General features: G+C 63.7%; 2 protein-coding genes and 1 long non-coding RNA gene across 8 annotated transcripts; 1 reads left to right on the top strand and 2 right to left on the bottom strand.

The window, feature by feature from the left end:
• Positions 1 to 3335: 3335 nt before the first annotated feature.
• Positions 3336 to 6647, bottom strand: LOC138426588 (uncharacterized). Its single transcript, XR_011251711.1, has 2 exons — positions 6504 to 6647; positions 3336 to 3875 (listed from the first exon to the last, which is right to left on the bottom strand). It is a non-coding gene; the product is annotated as an uncharacterized lncRNA (long non-coding RNA).
• Positions 4143 to 6972, top strand: LOC138426586 (uncharacterized). 3 transcript variants are annotated; one of them, XR_011251708.1, is made up of 4 exons: positions 4143 to 4395; positions 5199 to 5319; positions 6025 to 6210; positions 6432 to 6972. XR_011251708.1 is itself a non-coding variant. In XM_069565294.1 (3 exons), the coding sequence occupies exons 1-3, from the start codon at positions 4811 to 4813 to the stop codon at positions 6862 to 6864; spliced, it is 1128 nt and encodes a 375-aa protein (XP_069421395.1). In that variant the 5' UTR covers positions 4736 to 4810; the 3' UTR covers positions 6865 to 6971. The 3 variants fall into 3 exon arrangements, 1 of the variants encoding a protein (XP_069421395.1); XR_011251707.1 differs by having other exon boundaries at positions 4143 to 4466; positions 6432 to 6971; XM_069565294.1 differs by lacking the exon at positions 4143 to 4395 and having other exon boundaries at positions 4736 to 5319; positions 6432 to 6971.
• A 12675-nt stretch (positions 6973 to 19647) lies between these two features.
• On the bottom strand, positions 19648 to 22615 carry HRAS (HRas proto-oncogene, GTPase). 4 transcript variants are annotated; one of them, XM_069566479.1, is made up of 6 exons: positions 22418 to 22611; positions 21124 to 21285; positions 20777 to 20955; positions 20516 to 20675; positions 20347 to 20428; positions 19648 to 20006 (listed from the first exon to the last, which is right to left on the bottom strand). In XM_069566479.1, the coding sequence occupies exons 2-5, from the start codon at positions 21232 to 21234 to the stop codon at positions 20366 to 20368; spliced, it is 513 nt and encodes a 170-aa protein (XP_069422580.1). In that variant the 5' UTR covers positions 21235 to 21285; positions 22418 to 22611; the 3' UTR covers positions 19648 to 20006; positions 20347 to 20365. The 4 variants fall into 4 exon arrangements, with proteins under 4 accessions (XP_069422580.1, XP_069422581.1, XP_069422578.1 ...); XM_069566480.1 differs by having other exon boundaries at positions 22350 to 22578; XM_069566477.1 differs by lacking the exon at positions 20347 to 20428 and having other exon boundaries at positions 22418 to 22615.
• Positions 22616 to 22995: the final 380 nt, after the last annotated feature.

The following is a 22995-nucleotide window of genomic DNA, read 5'->3' as shown; positions in this document are numbered from 1 at the left end:
GTCAGTGTGTCTGGACACATATTAGTAGGTGGTTCCTAAAGGAAATCAATCCTGAATACTCACTGGGAGGGCTGATGTTGAAGCTGAAGCTGCAACACTTTTCTCACCCGATGCAAAGAACTGCCTCACTGGAAAAGACCCTGAGGCTGGGAAAGATGGAGGGCAGGAGGGGAAGGGGACGACAGAGGATGGCATCACAAGTCAGTGGACCTGAATCTGAGCAAATTCCAGGAGATAGTGGAGGACAGGGAAGCCTGGCGTGCTGCAGTCCACGGGGTTGCAGAGTTGGACACGACTGAGCAGCTGAACAGCAGCAACGAGCGAGTGCGGAGGAGCGAGGGGCACCTCGGGCGTCGTCATTCCCGGGCACGGGCCGGCAGGAGGAACCCGCTGGGGGGTGCCACGCAGCGGAAGGTCCGCGAGAGGCAACACGGGACGCCTTGTGGATGGGCGCGGGGTTGGCCACCAGCATGAGGAGCAGCCTGGAGGCCACCTGGTGAGTGAGTCTCAGGAGCCCGTGGCGTCTGGAGAGGAGCCCCTTTGTCCCCAGCGTCGTCCCCCACCAGCAGGCAGACGCTCTGTCCAGGACAGGCTGCTGGGGGCCAGCTCTGCTCCCAGATCTCGGGCCGGGGGCCGGGCGGAGGCAGCTCTGGTGCCACAATACAGGACCTCCTAGCCCCCGTTTCCCCAAAGGCCTACGTTCAGAGACACCGCTTTCCTCAAGGAGGCTATAAATAGAAAGCTTGCCTGCAGCTCCTAGCTCAGCCTGACCCATTTCTGCCTCAGAACTGCTGGCGTCAGTGTCGGGCCTCTGCTGTACCCTGTAGACGCGGCACTTGGGAGGAGACACTCTTCCTTCTGTCCTGCAGTTTGAGGAAATGACCAGCGCTGAAGGACAAGGAGTCCGTGTGCCCAGGATTACCTCTGAAACAGGACACGTGGGCGGCTCTTTGCCAGGACTCAGCTTAAAGTGGTGTGGGATGCAGTCTTGTATTCCTCAGGTTGTATTAGCGCTTGTCGCCGTGAGTCTGTGTCATCGGGGAGTGAGAAGCAGGTTAGAGAAACGTTGTAAGGAGGAGAAGATGCACGGCTGGAAGGCATGTCATGTGCAGGCAGGTGACTGTTGGCACAGGAGGGCCCACGACCTGGGCCTGTGAGGACACGGCCCCCGTGCCCCAAGGGCCGGCTGTGGGCATCTGGCCCTTGCAGCGGAGAAATCGCGCACGCTGTGCAAGGCAGGGGCCAGCCTTGGCGGGCCGCCTGGTTCTCTGGAGAGAGAACCATGACCGTCGGGTCATGGCTGTGGCCCCCGTGCTGCGGGGCCAAACCTGCGCCTCGTCCCCACGTAGGGCTGTTGGGAAGGGGCTGCCGTAACGCGTGCTTTCATTTCTCCGGGGCGCTCATCCAGGTGTGCGATCACAAGGCCCTGTCTTGTCGGTGAGGAGCCGCCAGGGGGCCAGGAGGGAGGGGCCGGTGCCCGAGGCGTGGCCCTGCGCCCTCGCCCGCCAGCAGTGGCTGTGCCGCACGTCTCTTGTGGCCCTGAGCTGCCCTCGCTCTCGGCAGCCTCGCCTGCTGTGCCAACCACAGTCAGCAGAGACCAACGGTGAGGACAGGCTGCCCAGTGGTGGCGAGGAACTCAGCCGAGTCTGGGGAGCAGCTTGTGCGGCAGCCTGCTGGCCGCTCACTCAGTGGAGAGGCTGCTGCCTCCGTGCCCTGGCTCCTTGGGGGCTGTCCCTGCCCTGGGGTCCCTGAGCTGCCTGCTTGCTGGTAGACACGCTCGTGAGCTCCAGGCCTTTGGAAGGATCAGCTCCCAGGCCTCCTGTGACCTCCTTCCTCCTCCTCTCTCACTCAGAGGCTCTGCCCCATTCTGCCACCAGCCTCCTACCGCCCCAGCCGCCCACCACTTCCAGGGTCTTCGGTGACTCTTAAACCAGATGAAGGCTGGCATTTCTGTTGAAACACGTGGTTGCCGCCTCCTGTGCCTGTCAGCGTTGCCAGCTTGAAATATTTCTAATTTCCTTATGATATCTTCTTAGAACCATTAACTATTAGAGCTGCTTCCAAATGTGCGAGGTCGCTTTGGTTTGTTAATGATCAACAGGAACTTTGTGAGGCCTGTGTGCGTGTCAGTGTCTCTGGGCTCCGGGCGCGCCCAGCAGGGCCCTCCCCAGGCTCGGCGTGCTCTTGCTACACGTGTATTTTTTAAATGTTCTCAAGCTTTTGTTGTTTTTCCCTCAAACATCAGATCACACAGGCACATACACATTTCATAACCCTTTCTTACGGTCACAGGCCCATGAAGCACGTGCCTCGCGACCAAACAGGTTTGTTTCACAGCTCGACAGGACCAGCTCCTCCAGGAAGCCCTCAGGGTTTCTTCAGACCACACCCAGGGCTGGATGAGGGTACCACCCACCCTTGCCCCTTATCAGGGCAGGATTCGTGGGGGCAGTGCCTCCCACCACCCAGTCCATCTTCTTCCTGGGATGGGTGGGCCGGGGGCTGAGACACCTGGGAGAACCACCTCCTGAGCCTTCCCTGCCTGAAGCTGGGATGTCTGCACGGAGCCCTTCACCTCCAGCCCTGGCAGGGCTCCGTGGGGCTCACCTAGGAGGAGCTGCTGCCCCTGGTCCCCGGCACCAAGCCACGGGCCTCTCCTGGCTCCGAGGGCTCGAGTTGAGCCTGGAGCCCGGCAGGAGTCTTTGCTGCAGGTCTGAGTGGCCAGCCTCTGTGCCCACGTGCAGGAGGATGCAGGGCGCAGCTGCGTCAAGGTGCCACGTGGGTCAAGGCTGCCCCCGGGCCCCCAGAGCACCAGCATTCACGGATCAGGCCAAATCACGGGCTCTGACTCGGCCCCACCTTGGACCTCTTGCCGCCAGGGGCAGAAGCCCGTCCGAGCGCCTCACACACGCCCGGCCCCTGGTCAGGCCTAACGGGCTTCCGGCTCCGACTTAGTGGCAGAACCTGTTCCTCATGAAACCTCGGGCAGCGCTTCCCGAGGTCTGCCCTCCCCCTCGTGTGCGTTGCACATACGCTCAAGAGGCACGGGCAGCCCCTGGTTCCACGCATCCCCTCGGTCAAGCCCGTCAGTCATGTGTCGAGGCTTCTGCGGACTGGCTCATTTCCGTAGGACACGTTGGTTATGACATGCGGGATGGCAGGGCGCCTCGTCCCTCTCAGTTTCCATGGGTTTGCGTCTGTTGAGGTTGTGAGAGGAACACGGTTGGGTCACCTCCCTTCCTGGGGCCCCATCTCCATGCGGCGTGTCCCCAGTGTCCCAGTCAGCGTGCCCGCCCCCGCCCCTACTGTCTGCATGTTGATCAAAACTGCTCTTATTTTTCTGTTTGTTTACTTTCTCCCTCAATCTTTATTTTTTAATTGAAAAGTTTTAGTTTATTTGGCCTTCGCTGCTGCACGCAGGCTCTCCAGCAGCAGTGGGTGGGGACTGCTCTTTGCTGGGTGCACAGCCTCTCATCTCTGCCAGCCTGCTTGCGAGCCCGGCTCTGGGGCCAGCGAGCTCCGCGGTTGTGACGTGCGGCCTAACTGCCCCGCAGCTCGCCTTGTGGACTTCAGGAAACCGGGAATCAGGACCACGTTCCCAAGTGCTTCCCGGTGCCCAGTGCTGGAGAAAACAAGCCGGGAGTTGGGGGCAGGCCGGGTGGGCGGGCTGCCTTCCTGAGTCTGGGGAGGAGGCTCGGACACCCGGGGCGATGCGGTGGATGGGGCGGCCCTGTGGCAGGGGTGCTCCAGTCCAGGGCGGCTGCTGTGCTGGGGCCGGGCTGCGGCTCATGGACTGAAGCAGGAGGCAGGCGGGGCCCAGCTGCGCAGGATGCCGCCTGCGGGTGAGGCCCTGAGTGTCGCTGCCCAGCCGGTTCCTGCGGGTCAGGGGCCGTGCAGAGTGAGGCTGTGGACGCAGCGCTGGCTGAGCTCCCAGTCAACCCCTGTGCCCTCCCGCTTCCCTTCTGGTGGGGCCCCACCTGACCCCTAACCTGGGGGCAGAAGTGACAGCAAGCGCTGAGCTGACACCCCAGGCCCCTGCCCTCCTGGCCCTGGGCCTGGTGAGCAGCCCCGGCACAGGGCCCTCCTGGCCCTGGGCTCAGGCCCTTCCCACTGGGAGGGCCCTGCCTCCGCGCCCCGCCCACGAGAACAGCGGGAAGGAGTGAGCGGGAAGGCCTGCCGCGGCCTGCCCTCCCGGGAGCCCCGCCGCCCTCTGTGCCCCCGCCGCCCCTGGGCCGAGGAGCCACCGCGAGGCTCCAGGATGGTCGGGGAGGGACTGGCCGCAGCAGCCGCAAGTCACAGGGAAAGCTCACTCACGCCGCTGTAACTGAGGAAGGCCTTTCTGGATCACAGAGTCCTCCGTGCTGCTTATAACAGACTCAACCACACGAAAATCAAGTATTTGCTTGGGGAGGAGAACCCAAAGCAAACTTAGAGGAAGATAGGAAACTGTGGGAAAATATTTCCAGGTCTAATGTCCTTAATGTGTGAGCAGTTCCTACGGATCAGTTTCTTAGAGGGCAGAAGGGTGGGAAATGACGCGAACAGGCAGCTCACAGTAGGAAGGAAGCTGACAGAACACGCTTGTTCGTCTCACTAAGAGATGCGCAGATTGGGAGCAGAGCAGTGTCGCCGTGCACTGCTCACCACGAGGGGAGGTCTGCGGGCCCAGGAACCTGGGAGGGTTCCGGCCGGGGGTCTGTGGGTTCCACAGAGGAGACAGACCGCATCCTCCGAGGCGGGAGGAGCAAGTGCTTGGAGCCCCCGTCACACCAGAACAGGGGTGCCTGTCACTAAGGAACCCTAGTGGAGCATGGCGCACCCACTAAATGCAGGGCACACAGCCTTTAACAAAGACACACCCTGGGAGGGCGTGAGGAAGATTCCGGAGACTGCTAAGTGGAAAGGGCGCGACGTGATGCTATGTGAGACACGGAGGCCATGCTGGGCAACCATGGCGCGCCACCTCCATTCTCGAGGGAGCACCTGGGCTCGGGAGGGGGCCCGGGGGTGGGGGGAGAGCACAGACCTCCCAGCTGAGACCACAGGGTGTCACGACCCTCTCCCGCGGGCAAGACACCTGCGAGGTAAAAGGCTCAGAACCACCCTGACCTCTGACTTGGGGTCCCACCGTGGGTTGGAGTGGCAGCAACCCCACAGCTCCGCCCACTGCTGGCACCCCCTCTGCTTCATGTCTGTAGGCAGTTGGAAGCCCTCACGGGTCTCTGATCCTCACTTGACTGCCCTGCTAAAACCCACCCAACCCGACCCTGGTCCATCGTTACAGACAAGGCGCAGCTCCAGCAGCTCAAGGTCAGAAAGGTGAGCACCATCGCCGCCCTTGAGCCTTGTGGCCACGCTCAAGGGGCAGAGGCCATGGTGGGTAACTTCACTCCCCTGGGCTCCAGCCGGGCCAACACTGACCCCCAGCGCCAACCACGGGCCAGGCGCATCCATGTGGACCCCTCAGCAGTCCATGTGGGGAGAGCTGCTGCCAGGGGTGCCCATGTCCTTGAAAGGAGCCCAAGGTCAGAGCTTAGAGTCCTGGCCCAGAGGAGGTGGGAGAGAGGATGCCGGAGGGAGAGGAGGGGTAGGTGGAGCCGGAGGGGGGTGGATACGGCAGGAAGAGGGGTGTGGGGTGATGCAGGGTGAGAGAGGGGGGATGGCAGGAAGTGGTGCTGGGGGGAGGAGGGAGTGGGGAGGACGGAGTGGGGCTGAGGAGGATGGACAGTGGTCTGGATCGGGAAATGTGGAGAAGGCCGGAGAAAGGGAGGGGGGGAGCAGCTGGTGGGTGCAGTGTTGCAGCCGCAGCTGAGGGAGGAAGAAGGATGGAGGGGTAGGGGGTGAAGGGCAAAGGGCAGAGGAGTTGGGAAGCGTGTGGCAAGCAGAGCTTCAGCCGCTCCAGGGCCCCACGCTCGTGGGGGGCCTCAGCCCTCGACCCTTGCAGTGCCCTGCCCCCGGTCCTCTCCATGAGTCTCACACACCCAAGCCGTTTCCCAACCGGCCGGGCCTCCTGTGCGTCTCCAGGCCTGAGTGGACCCTTACTGTGAACGGGACGATGCGGCCCTTCCCCTGTGCAGTGTTCAGAACTGTGAACGAGAGACCCTCAGCCACGCAGGCCCCTGAGGTCGCGCGTGTCCTTCCCCCGACCAGTGCCCTCAGGGTCGGCCAGCGTGTCCCCTGGGCAGATCACCAGCGAGAACCGGCTGCAAGGCGAGTCGAATGGAGGCGTGAGCGCCTCGTGCTAGAGCCCCATGGTCCTCCGAGTGGGGCCTGCCTGGGGGCGGGGGTCCTGGGGCTGAGACGGTGGGAATCTGGTCAGAGAGCTTTCCTTCAGCTCTCACAGCGCCAAAGGCAGGTGTTAAAATATCCCACTCCGTGGTTTTAGCGTATTCACGGGGCTACGCAGCCATCACCCTCTGTCCACATTTCAGCACCTCCTCAGAGGCCCTCACTCACCAGCAGACCTGCCCCTCGCCCCTCCCCAAGCCCTGGACGCCACTAACCCGGTCTCAGTCTGTGGACCCGGCGGCGCGGGACGTTTCGGCTCAGTGGCATCACGGAGTCTGTGGTCTCTTGCGTCCGATTTCCTCCACAGAGCAGCGTGGGCACCCACGTGCAGCCGGATCAGCGCTTCCGGTCCGCGGTCCGGAAGGGCTGCCGGCTCTCCCCGGGCTCGCGTTGCTGGGAGGAGCCGTTCCGTGTGACGCGGATGTGCACGTGCCCTTGGCCTTGCCCTCGGGAGCTGGGTGGGTTTTGGAGAAAGGTCTGTCCACATCCTCTGTGCGTTTTCTAACTGAGCCGCTGCTTTTCACTGTTGAGTTAGGAGTTTTATATAGTCTGTATACTAGGCCCCTTACCAGATAGGTGATTCACAAATATTTTTTATTCGTTGTGTGGGCTGTCTTTACATTTTCTTGATGGGGTCATTTGAAGCACAGCTTTTCATTTTGATAAAGTCTACTTTATCCATTTTTTTCTGTTGCTCATGCTTTTTTTCCCCCTTGGTTGCGCTGTGCAGCATGTGGGATCTTAGTTCCCCAACCAGGGATCGAACCTGTGCCCCCTAACCGCGGGGCCACAGGGCAGTGCCCTGTTGCTCAGGCATCCGCGTAAGCAGGGCGTGCTCCCGGAAGCCTCAGGGCTCCCTGCCCAGCGCGCGTCTGGCCTCTCCTTTCCTCACACTCAGGGCCAGGCGCGCGTGCGCTGCACTGCGGTGGCACTCCTGCTGGGCCTTCTGGCTCCCTTCCTGTTCTGTCATCGTGTTGTGACAGGATCTCTCAGGCGGCTGGGAGGGGAGCTGGGAAGTGGAAGTGTTAGGAGTGTGCATGCAAGCTGTGACGTGCCAACCTGGGGTGCCACCCCGCTGGGCAGAGTGGCCTTCTCCCCTGCCGGTCAGACAGACCAGAGCGCTTAAAACAGGGAGCCGGCTTCGCTCATTTGATCTCCAAGGCTCTTTGGTGCCCTGGGGTGTCTGGGTTTTTGTCTTGCAGTATTGGACGATGGAGAAGCGGGAGACCCTGCTGGCCCTGGACTGAGCAGAAATAACAGCCAAATATGAGGAAGTGAGGCCTGGCAGAGGTCAGAGCCCAGGACAGGCAGGTGAGTCCCGGCGGGGATCTTAGGTGAATCAGGTGAGGCTTGAATGTGTCTCTTCAGAGTCAGGGACCCAGCCAGAGCAGGTGCACGCCCGGGCAGAAATCACAGCAGCCAAGGCGAAGATCACAGCCCCCAGGAGCAGGGGCGTCCCAGCGGGGACCAGAGCCCCCAGGAGCAGGGGCGTCCCAGCGGGGACCAGAGCCCCCAGCAGGGGGGACGCCCCAGCAGGGACCACAGCCCCCAGCAGCAGGGGCGTCCCAGCGGGGACCAGAGCCGAGGAGCAGCAGGGGCGCCCAGGCGGGGCCATCGGCAGCAGCAGCAGCTGTGCTCCAGGCCGGGCTCTGGGTGGACATCCTCATCAGGGAGCTCTGGTCCCCGCTGGGACGCCCCTGCTCCTGGGGGCTGTGATCCTCGCCTCGGCTGCTGTGATTTCTACCCGGGGCTGCACCTGCTCTGACTGGGTCCCTGACTCCCTGTGGGGGTGGCCCAGGTAGGGGCACCAGCACATGGGACCAGGCGGCCCAGGCAGGATCCTAGCCGGATGTGCAGGCAGGTCCGTGCTGGGCCCCTGGGACGCAGGGCAGGGGAGGCCTCCTGCCCCACGATGTCTTCACCCCTGGCCCCTCTGGGTTTCAGGGCCAGTCATGGGCCCGGTGGAACCCGGGAAGGATGCTGACCTCTGGCGGCACGAAGTCGCCGCACCTCTGCCGTGAGTCATCAGGACGCCCCTCCTTCCCATCTGGGGTGCATTTCCAGGTGCTCAAAGACCTCTCTGGCGGAGAGACCCCTTGGTCTGGGGGTGGAAGGGCAGGCCAGGCCCCAGAGCAGAAGGAGGAGGAGGTGTGCGTGGGCAGGGACGGAGCTCCAGAGGTGGGGCTGAGGGTGCTGGGCTCCTGGAGGAGGGTGGCCTGGACCGGGCGAGAGCCTGGGCAACGGCTCACCTGAGGCTCTTGAGCCTGACCAGGCCTCCGCTCTCCTGGCAGGGCTGCTCAGGGCAGAGTGGGCGATGGGCACTGGCAGGCAGAGGGGCACCTCCTGGGCTGCTGTGGGGACGCAGCCCAGCCCGAGCCAGCACCCTCCTGGGGTCGTTCCTCCCGTCCGGAGTCCCCCGGGCTGAGGACTGGGGGTCCGTGGGGGCCGGGCGCAGGCCCTCACCCTGTTTCCGCTGCCTTCTGGTCGGGAGGGGCTGCCCAGCTTCAGCACTCAGGACCTCAGCACCCATGGCTGCAGCTTCTACTCGGCAAAAGTGCGAGCCCGTCCACGCGGCAGTGGCAGGAGGGCGGGGAGCTGCCAGGCACAGCTGCAGTTCCCTGATGCCCTAGCCCCAGACCTGCGAGGCATCCTCGGGCTGGAAGGGGTCTGGGCCTTTCCTGGCCCTGTCGAGTTCACCCCCCTCAGGGCCTCCCTAGGAAGCTGGCAGCTGGGCCAACACCATGCCCCATTTTCCAGCGAAAGGCCCTGGAGATCGGGTTAGCCAATGAGTGAGTAAAGATGCTGAGGAATTGGAGTAAATACCAGGGCCGCAACGGAGCACCCTAACCTGAAGGGCACTGGCCTGGGCGCCTCACCAGGCCCCGGGAGAATCTGATGCCAGGATTGCAGCCAGCCCAGCCTGGGGCCCCGCAGGGAGAGAGCAGCAGGGCCCCGGCCCGTCCTAGCTGAGGGAGGGCCCCTGCCTCCGTCTCCTCCTGGGCGTCCCCCGCGCGTGCCGGCCTCAGGGCAGGCTTCCCTCCTGAACGTGCCGCTGGGTCTGCGGGGGGACCTCCACTGGGGCCAGGGCAGGTGTGGTCTCTGCTGCTGGACCTGGAGCAGGTGAAGGTAGAGAACAGAGGGCAGGACCAGGCCTCTCCCCCCGTGTGGGGCAGCGCCCACAGGCCAGGCCGCCTCCGGGGCCCTTCTCCCACCCCCAGCACTCTCCTGGCACCTCCCAGGTCCACGACCCCAGCCTGCCTGCCAGAGGGCCCCATACACCCCTGCCCCGCTGCCCATTCTGCTTGGCCTGGTACAAACACTTGGTCCAGAGATGGACAGATGCCACCTGGGATCAAACTAAGCCCACCTGACAGCTGGGGGTGGGGGTGGCATCGACAGAGCCCCCCAGCAAGGGGCAGAGGCCAGGGTGGGCATGGATAGAGCCACCCAGCAAGGGGCAGAGACTGGGGGGGGCATAGACACCCAGCGAGGGGCAGAGAGCAGGGCGGGCATGGACACCCAGCGAGGGGCAGAGAGTAGGGCGGGCATGGACACCCAGCGAGGGGCAGAGAGCAGGGCGGGCATGGACACCCAGCGAGGGGCAGAGACCGGGGGAAAAGAGCAAGAAGTCCCCTAGAGAAACATGGAAGAGAAGGCACGGCCACACCAGAGGACCCACAGGCCTGTGTTATTTGAAGAGCTGAACTGGGACAAGAAACGGGTCTTTTCCTTTGCCCAGTGAGGTCCCTTCAGTTCCTCTCAGTCGCTCAGTCCTGTCCGACTCTTTGCGACCCCATGGACTGCAGCACACCAGGCCTCCCTGTCCTTCACCGTCTCCCGGAGTGTGCTCAAACTGATGTCCATCGAGTCGGTGATGCCATCCAACCATCTCATCCTCTGTCGTCCCCCTCTCCTCTGCCTTCAGTTTTTCCCAGCATCAGGGTCTTTTCCAATGAGTCAGTTCTTCGCATTAAGTGGCCGAAGTATTGGAGCTTCAGCTTCAGCATCAGTCCTTCCAGTGAATATTCAGGACTGATTTCCTTTAAGATTGATTGGTTGGATCTCCTTGCAGTCCAAGGGACTCTCAAGAGTCTTCTCCAACACCACAGTTCAAAAGCATCAATTCTTTGGCACTCAGCTTTCTTTATAGTCCAACTCTCACATCCATACATGACCACTGGAAAAAACATGGCTTAATGGCTGTTTGTTGGCAAAGTAATGTCTCTGCTTTTTAATATGCTGTCTAGGCTGGTCATAAATTTCCCTCCAAGGAGCAAGCATCTTTTAACTTCATGGCTGCAGTCACCATCTGCAGTGATTTTGGAGCCCACGAAAATCAAGTCTGTCACAGTTTCCACTGTTTCCCATCTATTTGCCATGAAGTGATGGGACCGGATGCCATGATCTTCGTTTTCTGAATGCTGAGTTTTAAGCCAGCTTTTACACTCTCCTCTTTCACTTTCATCAAGAGGCTCTTTAGTTCTTCTTCGCTTTTTGCCGTAAGGGTGCCATATCTGAGGTTATTTGTTTCTCCCACGCATCTTGTTCCAGCTTGTGCTTCCTCCAGCCCAGCGTTTCTCATGATGTACTCTGCATAGAAGTTAAATAAGCAGGGTGACAATATACAGCCTTGACGTACTCCTTTTCCTATTTGGAACCAGTCTGTTGTTCCATGTCCAGTTCTAACTGTTGCTTCTTGACCCACATAGAGATTTCTCAGGAGGCAAGTAAGGTGGTCTGGTATTACCATCCCTTTAAGAATTTTCCAGTTTATTGTGATCCACACAGTCAAAGGCTTTAGCATAGTCAATGAAGCAGAAGTAGATATTTTTCTGAAATTCTTGTGCTTTCTCTATGATCCTATGGATGTTGGCAATTTGATCTCTGGTTCCTCTGCCTTTTCTAAATCCAGCTTGAACATTTGGAAGTTCTCAGTTCATGAACTGTTGAAGCCTGGCTTGGAGAATTTTGAGCATTACTTTACTAGCATGTGAGATGAGTGCAATTGTGTGGTAGTTTGAGCATTCTTTGGCATTGCCTTTCTTTGGGACTGGAATGAAAACTGACCATTTCCAGTCCTGTGGCCACTGCTGAGTTTTCCAAATTTGCTGGCATAGTGAGTGCAGCACTTTCACAGCATCATCTTTCAGGATTTGAAACAGCTCACCTGGAATTCAGTCCCCTCCACCAGCTTTGCTCATAGTGATGCTTCCTAAGGCCCCCTTGACTTCGCACTCCAGGATGTCTGGCTCTGGGTAACTGATCACACCATCATGGTTATCTGGGTCCTTAAGACCTTTGTATAGTTCTTCTGTGTATTCTTGCCACCTCTTCTTAATACCTTCTGCTTCTGTTGGGTCCATACCGTTTCTGTCCTTTATTGAGCCCATCTTTGCATGAAATGTTTCCTTGGTATCTCTAACTTTCTTGAAGAGATCGCTAGTCTTTCCCATTCTATTACAAAATTCAGACTTAAATTGAAGAAAGTAGGGAAAACCACTAGACCATTCAGGTATGACCTAAATCAAATCCCTTATGATTACACAGTGGAAGTGACAAACAGACTCAAGGGATTAGAGATAAAATGCCTGAAGAACTATGGACAATTCTGAACTCCTGTTCATAACATTGTACAGGAGGCCATGATCAAAACCATCCCCAAGAAGAGGAAATCCAAAAAGGCAAAATGGCTGTCTGAGGAGGCCTTACAAATAGGCGAGAAAAGAGAAGCGAAAGGCAAAGGAGAAAAGGACAGATATATCCATCTGAATGCAGAGTTCCAAAGATTAGCACAGAAAGCTAAGAAAGCCTTCCTAAGTGAGGTCCCTACATGCGGTCCATTCCCTCTGCCCAGCGCCTCTCCGCGAGGGTACCCCAGGTCACACGGCCGCGGAGGGCGCCCTGTGCTCCCGGCGGGGGAGCTGCAGCCGGAGGAGGGCGCCTAGGAGGCTAGTGAGGTGGCGGACACCCACTGGCCACTGAGGGGCCACAGCCAGCATCACGCCCAGTCCTGAAAGGGCCCCCAAACCAGGCAGGTATGTGCAGAAATCAGGATAATGTGCGGAGGACAAGTGTGTTCCACCGTATGAACAAAAGGAAGCTCTGAAACGGGAAACGTGCGCGTCTGTTAGGGCTATGGGGAGCCCCAAAGACAAACTTTTGCACCCTAAGCAGGGTCTGACAGGGAGCTGTCAGGACCGTGGGGCTCCGCACTCCTCCTGGGCTGTTTTAGGTTAGGGTGATGGGAGCCTGAGCCCTCAGCAGCCGTCCAGTCCTCGCGGACCCCAAGCTGGGCGCGCGCAGGAGGACGCGAGGAGCGGGAGACGATCAGAGGGGAAGGAAGCGAGCTGCCGCCGAGGCCCACCCGCCTGGCCCGGCCCGGCCCGCCCCGCCCCCGCCCCGGCCCGCCCCGCCCCCGCCCCGGCCCGCCCCGCCCCGCCCCGGCCCGCCCCGCCCCCGCCCCGGCCCGCCCCGCCCCCGCCCCGGCCCGCCCCGCCCCCGCCCCATCCCGCCCCGCCCCTCCTGACCCGGCCCCGCCCCATCCCGCCCCCGCCCCGCCCCTCCTGGCCTGGCCCCGCCCCGCCCCGTCCCGCCCCCCTGGCCCTGGCCCCGCCCGTCCCCGCCGGTCCCTTCCTGTCCGGTGTGACTCCTGCGGAGGGGTCAGAGGACAGAGGCGCAGCGCCCCGCCTTCCCTCCCCACGCACCTGGGCGCAGCCCCCCAGGCGCGGTCATCCTAGAAGGCCCCCTTCAGGGGACGGAGGAGGGGTCCAACTGGCCTGGAAGGCGCCACCCTAACGGGCAGGGGCCTGAGCTTTAGACGCGGGCGTCCCTGGTGACCCGCCTTAGCTTCAGAAAGAAGCCAGAGGTTTCTGCAGAAACAGCTCTTGTTCCGCTGGCCACGCAGCGGTGGGCAGTGGCTCTGGGTTAGGCCTGATGCTGGCCGCGCCCACAGAGAAGGCAGGCGCGGGCCGGACTCCACTCCCCAGACACAAAGCAGATGACGGAGCGTGAGCCGCACTTTCTAAAACCGCGTCGTGATCCGGGCGCCCTGCGGCATCAAGTGGGTCCCTGGGGCTGGGCAGCGAGGTGCCTCTCCCTCCTGGCTGTGCGGGGAGAGCGTCAAGGGGGGAGAGTGGGAGCGGGAGGAGCAGGGGCCGCGGCGCAGTGGGCGGGGGAGAGGGGACAAGGTGGGATGGCTCAGCAGGCCCCAGAGGGCCCCGCGGGCGGGACAGGCGCCAGGCATCAGAGACCAGACCGGCCCCAGCCCAGATGGACTGAATGCCAGGCGGAGCGGTCAAAATGATGCCCGCCCTTACGTCATACATTTCTGCTTTTTTAGACCATTTCCATCATTTATTATTTTTAAAGTGTGTGCGCATCTGCGTGCTAAGTCGCTTCAGTCGTGTCTGACTCTTTGTGACCCTAAGGACTGTAGCCCGCCAGGCTCCTCTGTCCATGGGATTCTCCAGGCAAGAATACTGCAGTGGGTTGCCATGCCCTCCTCCAGGAGATCTTTCCAACCCAGGGATCAAACTCAGGTCACTTACGTTTCCTGCATTGGTAGGCAGGTTCTTTACTACTAGCGCCTTCCGTGGTGGCTCAGTAAAGAATCCGCCTGTAATGCGGGAGACCCAGCTTTGATCCCTGGGATGGGAAGATCCCCTGGCGGAGAGCATGGCGACCCACTCCAGTATTCCTGCCAGCAGAATCCCAGAGGAGCCTCGTGGGCTGCAACCCATGGGGTCGCTGTCTTTCATTTTTAAAGTGTGACAACCCGCCCGAATTTCATCAGCCAGGTCCAACCCCAGCAACGCTGTCCTGTCCGTACTCACCACACATTTGACCCACATGGGTGTTTTACAGTGAACCCAAAATGTCCAGCCGCACCCTGTCCATAGGCTCTCAGCGTGAGTTTTAAAAACAGGGATTCTTGGGAATTCCCCAGGGGTCCAATGGTTAGGCCTAGGCACCGCCACTGCAGAAGGCCAGGGTTCCACCCTTGGTCAGGGGACTAAGATTCCTCAAGCCCTGTGATGCAGTCGAAAACACCCAGGCATTCTCTCCTTATGCTTGTCCGTGACCCGGTTGCTGCACCGGAAGCTTTTGCTGTAATCCCCTAAGGTCCGGCCTCCAGCGCCTCACTGCTTTCCGAACAGCCTGTTCCAGTCCGCGGACGTGGGTGTAGGGCTAAGACCCTGATAGCCAGGGAGGCCATGTGGGTGGTCGGGAGGGCAGGTTCTGCGATGACAGAAGCAGGGCGCCCGTGCACAGCCAAGAGATCGCGCTCGCTCCGGACCAAGAGGTGCTTTCGGAGCCGGGACCCTGGAGAGGAGAGCGGTCTAGCCCCGCGGCGGCGAGGCAGGTGTGGCGCGGCCGCCCGACTCCTCTCACGATGAGGGCTCTATGGAGGCGCTTCCTCGGCCCTGAAGCCAGCTGGTCCCACAACTGCCTTCACCCGCAGACAGTGGCTGTGATGCTGCTGACCTCTAACGCCAGGTCCAGGGGCATCAGCCAGGCAACAGCCAGCCCCGCAGGGCCGCCAGGCTGCAGGCCTCGTGCGGACAGGAGCCAGGCGTGAGGCTGCGCCTGGTGGGGCCCGCCAGCCGCGCCACCCCCGCCAGCCCACAGACCTGCCACAGAACGAGGTCTCCTGGAGCGGGCCCGCTGGTAAGCATCCGAGACCGAGGGCCTGGCCACCGCTGTCCGGGGACACACCCTGCCTGCTGGAGGCACAGTGGGCGTGGCTTGTGCCAACCGCTGGCTCCATCTTAAACCTCTGGCTTCTTTGCGATGAAGATCAGCGTGAAACAAGCTCCCCGTGTCCCTTCCCCAGGGGCCTCACGTGTGGCATCAGAAGCCAGAATGTCAGGACAGGGCGAGGCGATGGGCACTAGGGGAGGCCGGTCAGGTGAGAGACAGGGCACCTGTGAGAACCGTGTCTGCATGTAACACTGAATTCTGCACCAGACTGTTAGAGTGAAACAGAAAGCTCCAGGGCGGGAGGAAGTATTCACTGATCGCGAATCTAATAAAGGACTCGCCCAGAGGAGGAGCCACTGTGCGCGAGGACAGCATCCAGCACGGGCGGGAGTGGGCGGCGGGGCGCGGATGCGCAGCCACCGCGGAGACAGCCGGCGGCTCCTCGCCCAGCACACTCGCCCTCACCACGTGGCCAGCATCACGCTCCTGGGTACTCACGCAGATGAGCTGAAACCCACATCCACATAAAACCTGCACACAGCATTCACTGCTCTCTCCGTGACCATTAAGAACTGGAAGCAACCAAGATGATCTTCCACAAGGGGATGGATGCACCACGGGGCTCCACCAAGTGGAACAGGACGTTGACTCGCTCAACTGGGCCTGTGCGTCTTAAAAGGAACCCAGCCCCACCCGTGAATCCACTCGTAGGACCTTCTGGAAAAGGCATCACTCCGGGAGGACAAGTGTCAGCGGCTGCTAGGGCTCGTGGGCAGGGAGCCTAGGTCAGAGTGTGCAGAAACCCACGGGGCTGCCACCCCGGAGACTGAGCCGTAACATGTGCAAGCTGGAACAATAAAGCCTTGTCAAACAGCACACCTGGGGTATTTGCGTCACTGCATGTAGACTTTACCCCTGAAAACCGTTTAACAGTGAAATGCGACTTCACTGCTTTCTCGGCTTCTGAAACACACCTGTTTTGTCGTGAAGGTTTGTCAGACAGTATGGAGTGGAGATCAGCGTGAAACACGCACTCCGTGTCCCTTCCCCAGACAGCAGGCCCTGGTCCGCGTGCTGGAGGCCTGCTCTGGGCACGACCCGGGAGTACCCCTGCGCCCAGGCCCCGCCCTGCCCAGGGGCATCTCAGAGCTGGTCAGGAGGTGGTGCAGGGCCCCCCGACCTCAGACTGAGGCAGAAACACTGGGTGCAGGCTCCACTTTTCAGGGCAGAAAGGCACCCGACTCCTGGCTGGAACAACCCCGTGCTTGGCAGGGCTGCCAGGGGAAGCACTCCACACAAGTGAACTCAGCCAAACAGGCACCACTGTTGTGAGGGACTTTCGGTCCGCCGCATCACTCAGCAGCAGCTCGGCAGGAACGAAGGTTCCCAGGAACCCAGGCACCTGTAGGGCCCCCGAGGCACAGCTCCCCCTTTGCCTGCCTCTTTCCAGAACGTTCCCTCAAGGAACACCAGCTGAGAGGGCCCCAGGGGCTGCCCACCTTGAGGTCTTGGGCCAGCCCCTGGCCATGTGCCCTCCCAGGTGAAGCCCCCAGCCTGCCCTCACAGCAGGAGGTTCCCATCGCCCCACTCACCTCATCTCAGAGGGGACCAACGTGGGCTGGCCCCGCACCAGTCCCGAGGGCATCTCAGGTGGCCCCTCCAGGGCACTAAGCTCCGCCAGCCAGGAGCCCGTCCAGGAGCCGAGGAAGCCTCTGGGTAGCCCTCTCTGTGTCTGGCTCAGGCAAGAGCCTGGCGTGAACCAGGTTGTAGCCGTCCTGCTGCGCTCCTGGACCAGGACAGCTTCTGGCGCTGATCCAGCTCACGACTGACGAGAAGCAGGCCGTGCGTGGTAGGTGACTGCCCTGGACTGCCGGGAGTGCCCCAGAGCCGGGGTCTCCCGGGAGAGCTCCCCCAGCAGCAGGGCTGGTGGGACCCTGCCAAGCCCATCTTCCTATCAGTGAAGGGCACTGGCTCCCCACACTGGCCTCTGGGCCCCCCCATCCCTGCCTCACGCCCACCAGGTGCCCAGTGCCCTCTGAGGCCACAGCCAGGTGGGGCCCAGGTGGTGACACCACGTGCCCAGCCTGACTCCCAGGCCCAGGAGACAATCAAGCACGGCCCCATCAGCCGCCCCGTGGGCCACACTCCCTGCCCCTCAGTCCCAGAACCCCTGCTGTGGTTGGGACACCTGCCAGGGCCAGTCCCCAGCCCACCCTCAGCCCAGGACGGCAGCAGAGCTGGGCCAAAGGGCGTTGCCCCAGCCCCGGCCCCACAGGGTGTCCTGCCTGGGAAGAGCGTGTCCAGCCAGGACTGAGAGGCCCTGAGGGCCGGGGTCAGGGCGGCACTTGACCCTCAGTGGGAGCAGCCCTGATCTGTGGGGTCTGGGGGCTCCTCAGGCTTCTTCATACGGGGTTCCCAAAACTGCTACGATCTCAGGCCCATCACCAGCTCACTCTCAGCAGGGGCACCCCCAAGCCAAAGCAGCAGCACGCAGACGCACCCCCAGAGCTGGTCACTGTGCCACACTGGCAGCCGGGCTCCCGCAGGCTTCGTTCTTCCCGTGGGGCAGGGGGGCTGGGGCAGGCCCGTGGCAGCACGTCCCCCCAGCTCCGGGGGCCCTGGGCCCTGAGATAAGACTGCTTCTGGGCCCAAAGCAGGCCTGACCCCCACGCGGCCCGTCACGAGGAGTAGCCATCCACAAGGACCCACAGCATCGAGCGGTCCCTTCAGGGCTTCCTCGACTGGGCAAGGCTACCAGGAGGTGGATCCCCCAGTGCTCCTGCCCCCTCCGGATGCCGGTGGGGGCCCAGCTCCCCTCCTGACACGCCAGGCCCCTGCCCCACCAGGGGGTGTCCAAGGGCAGCCCAGAGCCCCCCTGCAGGCGTGGGGCTCCCGTCAGGAAGGCTGGGCCAGCCAGGAGTGGGCAAGCCAGCGTGCTGCCCTGCGGGGCTGGGACGACCTGAGTGCTGGCCGCTCACCCGGGAGCCCAAGTCCAGGAGCCAAGACCACCAGGACAAACCCCCCAGATGAGGACCCACAGGAGCTGGTCTGCTACAGCCCGGGGGGACTGCAGGGGCCAGAGGCCACTGGGGGGTTTGTACCCTGTGCTGGGACCCCCACTGTGCCCTGCTCAAGCTGACCCTGCAGGGCCTGCTGTCCGCAAAGACCCCCTTGTCATCACCATGAAGCCTGGAGACACCTACATCCTGGAAGGCGAGCGTGTGCTCACGGCCACAAGTCCTCAGGTGCATAAAGCCAGTGGCGGTGTGGAGCAGGCAGTAGAAAGCCGGCCAGCCCATCAGCCCGGAGCGTACCCTCTGACCCTGCTCCGCCCATGTGGAGCGAGCAGGCCTTGGAGACCCAGCCAGCCCACTGCCCAGAGCGTGCCCACCCCACGCCGGGCACGGCTGGAGCCCCAGGAGTGACGCACAGCGGACATGTCGCTCCCGCAGGGGGTGCTCCGGGGTCGGGGGCCGGGCCTTCCTGGGGAGCACCCCACTGGCCAGATGGCACTCTCCCCCCAAGAACCCGCCCCTGGAAGGCCTGCAGGAGCTGCTGCAGGACACGCTGTCCCCAGGCCGGGTCCTGCAAGCCTCTCAATGGCTGAGCTGCAAGGGATGAAAGGCAACCTCCCCCGGCCCAGGCAGGCTCAGCAGCGGTCCCAAGTCACCCCGGGTCAATGAGGGATGGGGGTCCCGGGGCTTCCTCCTCACCCCATCCGTCTGCTCCTCTGCTCTGAGACTCGGCCGACCCGGCCAGGGCTGGGCAGTGTCAGCCCCCTGCAGAGGCCGGAGGCCTTAAGGGCAGTTCCCAGTGTCAGGCCGGGGTGGCCACGTAGGCCTCACAGGCCCACCCTGCACAGGTCACCTGGCCTGGTGGGGAAGCCGACCTGGTCCGTCCATTCCCAGCGAGCGGCTGGATCTGGCCCCCAGGCACCCCCACCCCTCCCAGTATCGAGACACTCCCCAGAGCGGACAGGCTGGCCCTCCCTGGCCCCCCGGCCCCACACGAGCAGCCTGGACCCTGCCCCGCCAGGCCAGCCCAAAGCCAGAGCAGCCACACGACGGGGGCCACGGCCACAGGCCTCCCTCTGGGAGCCCGGGCTCCATGCCTGGCCCACCGACCCCCAGCCCAGGACTGCCCTCGGGACAGCAGTCCCAGCGACAGGATCCCCCCAGACCTCCCGGTGAACCGAGAGGCCACAGGCGAATGGCTGCCTGCATTGAGGCAGAACGCGGTCCATCCCCTTCAGCTCTTGCCTGAGCCACCCCAGCCACCAGCTCCACCCAGCCTGCTGGAGACGCGGCGCTGGGCTCAGAGGGCCCCCCTGCCCCGGGGCACCTGCAGCCAGCGCCCCTCGCGGTGCCGGGACCAGCACGGCCCCAGCAGAGCCGGGCAGTGCCCCGAAAGCGACCCCAGTGGCCCGCTCCTCCCTGACCTCCACAGACAGTATCTGGCCTCAGTATCCCCCCTCGCTGATTAAAGGTTGAGAAACTCCCATATGTCAGGTGGCCAGTTCTGGCCGCACCCAGAAAACTCTGACAGACACGCCAGGGGCCACCCGGAGGCGGGGCGGCCGCCGCCCAGACGAAGCTGCAGTTCCCTGCCTCCTGGGAGGCCACACGCGCTGCGGCCTCCTGGCCTCAGGCAGACGCCAGGTCAAGACCATGAAATAATTTACTGCGACTCGGCCTGCGCCCACTGGGCCAGGACAGGGCTGGAGGAGAGCGAGGCTGGGGACCAGCGGTGTCAGTTCACCAGAGTCTGTGCCAAGCGTCCCGGGAGGCCCGTGGGCACTCTGTCCACCGGCCTGGGGGGCCGGGCTCTGGCGGCACCCCCCTCCTTCCCTGCTGTGCCGCCTCCTGCGTGGCACCCAGCGCTCCGCGCCCCCGCTGCCGTCAGGAGAGCAGGCACCTGCAGCTCAGGCAGCCGGGGCCCCCCTCGTCCGGTGGGCTCAGCTTGCGCATCTTGTGCTGCCGGATCTCGCGCACCAGAGTGTAGAAGGCGTCCTCCACGCCCTAGGAGAAGGGCCCGGGTCAGGGCAGGACCACCGCCTCAGCCGCGGGCAGGGCCCCAGCCCTCTCCCCACCCCGCAGACAGGGAGCCGGGTCCTGCCTGCCTCGGGCCCCAGGCCCGCCTCGTCAGGAGGCCTGTCCTCAGCTGCCAGCCCACTGAGTCTTTGGGGCACCCTGGGACCCGCGGGGCACTCTGGGGGTAGGGGGGCTGGGGCCCCAGGGTCACCGCTCCGGTCTGGCTCAGGGCAGCTCTCTCCGGGCACCCCCACCTCCCCCAGGAGCTGTTTCAGCCCAGACCCGGGCCCTGGCCTCCCTCGCTGCCCTGCCATCCGGGGAGACTTACAGCGAGAGGGGCGGCTGGGTCACGGGGGTCCCGGAGGGTCCCAGAGGGTCCCGGAGCTGCAGCCAGAGCCAGAGCGGCTGCCCTGCGTCAAGGGAGAGGGTGCAGTGAGCCCTGTCCCGGGTGGGCGGGGCGGGGCCCTGGCTGGCTGCGGGGCAGGGGCCGGGCTCACCTGGCGGGTCTTGGCGGAGGTCTCGATGTACGGAATACCGTAGCTGCGGGCGAGGTCCTGGGCCTGCCGAGACTCCACGGTGCGCGCGGCCAGGTCGCACTTGTTCCCGACCAACACCATGGGCACGTCGTCCGAGTCCTTCACCCTCTTGATCTGCTCCCTGCAAGGAGGAAAGGCTGAGCTGGCAGGCGGCCCGCAGGCTTGGGTGCACTCAGGGCACAGAGAGGGCCAGGGGCCCCTGAGGGCCGGCGGGCAGCTCACCGGTACTGATGGATGTCCTCGAAGGACTTGGTGTGGTTGATGGCAAACACGCAGAGGAAGCCCTCCCCGGTGCGCATGTACTGGTCCCGCATGGCGCTGTACTCCTCCTGGCCCGCCGTGTCCAGGATGTCCAGCAGGCACGTCTCCCCGTCGATGACCACTTGCTTCCGGTAGGAGTCCTACGGACGACACTGTTCAGAGACAGCCGGCCCTCCCGGGGGGAGACCTCCCTCGCTCCTCTCTTGCCCCGCCCCGGGGGCCTGTGACACGGGGACCCTTTCTTAGAGGAGGTGCGAGTCAGGCCCACATCAGAAGCTGAGCAGCGGACAGGAGCCAGGTGGACTCACCTCGATGGTGGGGTCGTACTCGTCCACGAAGTGGTTCTGAATGAGCTGGATGGTCAGGGCGCTCTTCCCCACGCCGCCGGCGCCCACCACCACGAGCTTATACTCCGTCATCGCTCCTCAGGAGACCGAGGCACGAGGCGCTGCAGTGGCTTGCGGTCCCACCTGCCGAGGGAGCCACACTCAGCATGGCCGGACCGTGCAGGGTGGGCGCAGGGAGCTCCCTGGACCAGCCTGGCCAGCTCCGGCCTGCCCCCTGGGCCTATCCACCCAGATGACAGGGGCAGCAGCCACACAGGTGGTCCAGCCCTCACCTGTGGCACCTGCAGCCCAGAGATGGGAGGGGGTCTTGCCTCCAGCTGCCCCTAATGACTGTACCAGGAAAGCAAGGAGCAAGGAGGAGGCCCCTCAGAGGCAAGGCTGGGAGCAGGGAGCGTCTCCCAAGCACGTACCCGAATTAGAACCTGCTGGGTAGGCAAAAAGCCTAAACTAGAGGTGCGTTGGGCTGAGGTTACCAGCACCCCCACGAGAACAGGTCTTGCCACAGTGGCGGGCACAGCAGCGTGCCCAGACAGGCTGGTGGCAACCGACAATCTGCTCCAGCCCTCCCCCCAGGGCATGCTGGTGCATCTGAGAAGTATTCAGTAAGCACCTACTGCATGCCAGGCGCTGCTCCAGGCGCACGGGGACAGAAGAACCCCTGCCCTGGCAGGTGTGGGCGACACTCCAAGGGGAAAGTCCGCATGAGCCCACGGGTCCCACTGCCAGAACTCTGGAGAATATAAAGCAGCTGTGGAGGTGGACAGGGGGCCGAGGCTCCAGGAAGCAGATCACAGGAAAACACCCAAAAGAGGTGTGGGCGCAAGGGGACAGGTGAGAACGGGACAGGGCCTGGGCCCTAGGCTCCCAGCTGGGATGTCAGCGGTTTGTGATGCTTAAAGAAGAGGCGCCCTTGCGGGGACCGCAAGCAGTGACTTTCTAAACCCCCGGTTCGCCGGGCGTGTGATGGCCGCCGGATGCCCGAGCTCTCCGGAGGGGCCCGTGCGGCTCCCGCGGGTGGAAGACCCGGCCTAGCGCCTCTGCTCGCGGACACCCAGGTCACTTGCGGAGCCCGTAAGGCCGGGCCCGGGACACGGAGCCAGAGGTGCTGGCCGGGGCGCGGCGGCGCGAACCCGCCGCCTCCCGCAGCCCCCGCCGCAGCGCCCCGCCCGCCGCCGCCCGCGGCTCACCTGCGCCCCCGCGCGCCGAGCGCAGACAGCAGGCCCCCCGCCCGGCCCACCGCTCCCGCCGCACTCACCGCTCACAGGCGCGACTGCCCCCGGGGCCGGGGCCGGGGCGGGGGCGGCGGCGGCGGCAGGGGGCCGGGGCCGGGGCGCAGGGCTCGCCCGGCGCATGGGCTCCGTCCGCGGCGGGTGCGGCTCCGGCGGCGGGCGGCGCACACTGGACCCGGCCGCGCGCGCCCCGCCCCACGCCCGTCCGTCAGCCCTGCGCGGCCTGCGATTGGCCGAGCGCGCCGGGCCCCGCCTCGCCCCGCCCCGGTTGGCCGAGAGGCCTGCCCGTCAGAGCCCCGGCCGGGCGGGGCTTCCGGGAGCCTCGCCGAGGGCGGTGCCCGCTCTGGCGGCCGGCGCGGGCCGCGGCCTGCGGGGCTGGCTGCGCGGAGCGTCGGGCCCCGGGGGTCGGCGTCCCCGAGGGAGGCCCGGGCTCTCCCTGGGGCAGGCGGGCCTCGCGGGGAGATAGAGACCCCGTGGCTAAGCGAGTCCGCGGCCGGGTGTGGCCTGGGGCGGGGCGCTGCTCCCGGAGCCCCGCGCCGGACCCCGGGCACCCCCGCCGGGCACCGCTGCGCCTACCCCGCCCCCGGCCCGGGTCCACGCCGCC

This window comes from Ovis canadensis, chromosome 21 (assembly GCF_042477335.2).
Source record: "Ovis canadensis isolate MfBH-ARS-UI-01 breed Bighorn chromosome 21, ARS-UI_OviCan_v2, whole genome shotgun sequence".
In the NCBI taxonomy this organism is placed as follows: Eukaryota; Metazoa; Chordata; class Mammalia; order Artiodactyla; family Bovidae; genus Ovis; species Ovis canadensis.
This window is presented reverse-complemented; position numbering and strand designations above follow the sequence as displayed.

Excerpts from the sequence above, each read along its gene's own strand:
- HRAS (XM_069566477.1), bottom strand. The coding sequence starts at position 21,234 with ATGACGGAGTATAAGCTCGTGGTGGTGGGCGCCGGCGGCGTGGGGAAG. Across the intron at positions 20,676-20,776 it reads GAGGACATCCATCAGTACCG|GGAGCAGATCAAGAGGGTGA; the intron begins GTGAGCTGCCCG and ends TCCTCCTTGCAG. Across the intron at positions 20,007-20,515 it reads CCTCCGCCAAGACCCGCCAG|GGCGTGGAGGACGCCTTCTA; the intron begins GTGAGCCCGGCC and ends CCCTTCTCCTAG.
- LOC138426586 (XM_069565294.1), top strand. The coding sequence starts at position 4,811 with ATGGCGCACCCACTAAATGCAGGGCACACAGCCTTTAACAAAGACACA. Across the intron at positions 5,320-6,024 it reads AGCAGCTCAAGGTCAGAAAG|GCCTGAGTGGACCCTTACTG; the intron begins GTGAGCACCATC and ends GTGCGTCTCCAG. Across the intron at positions 6,211-6,431 it reads CAGCGAGAACCGGCTGCAAG|CACCTCCTCAGAGGCCCTCA; the intron begins GCGAGTCGAATG and ends TCCACATTTCAG.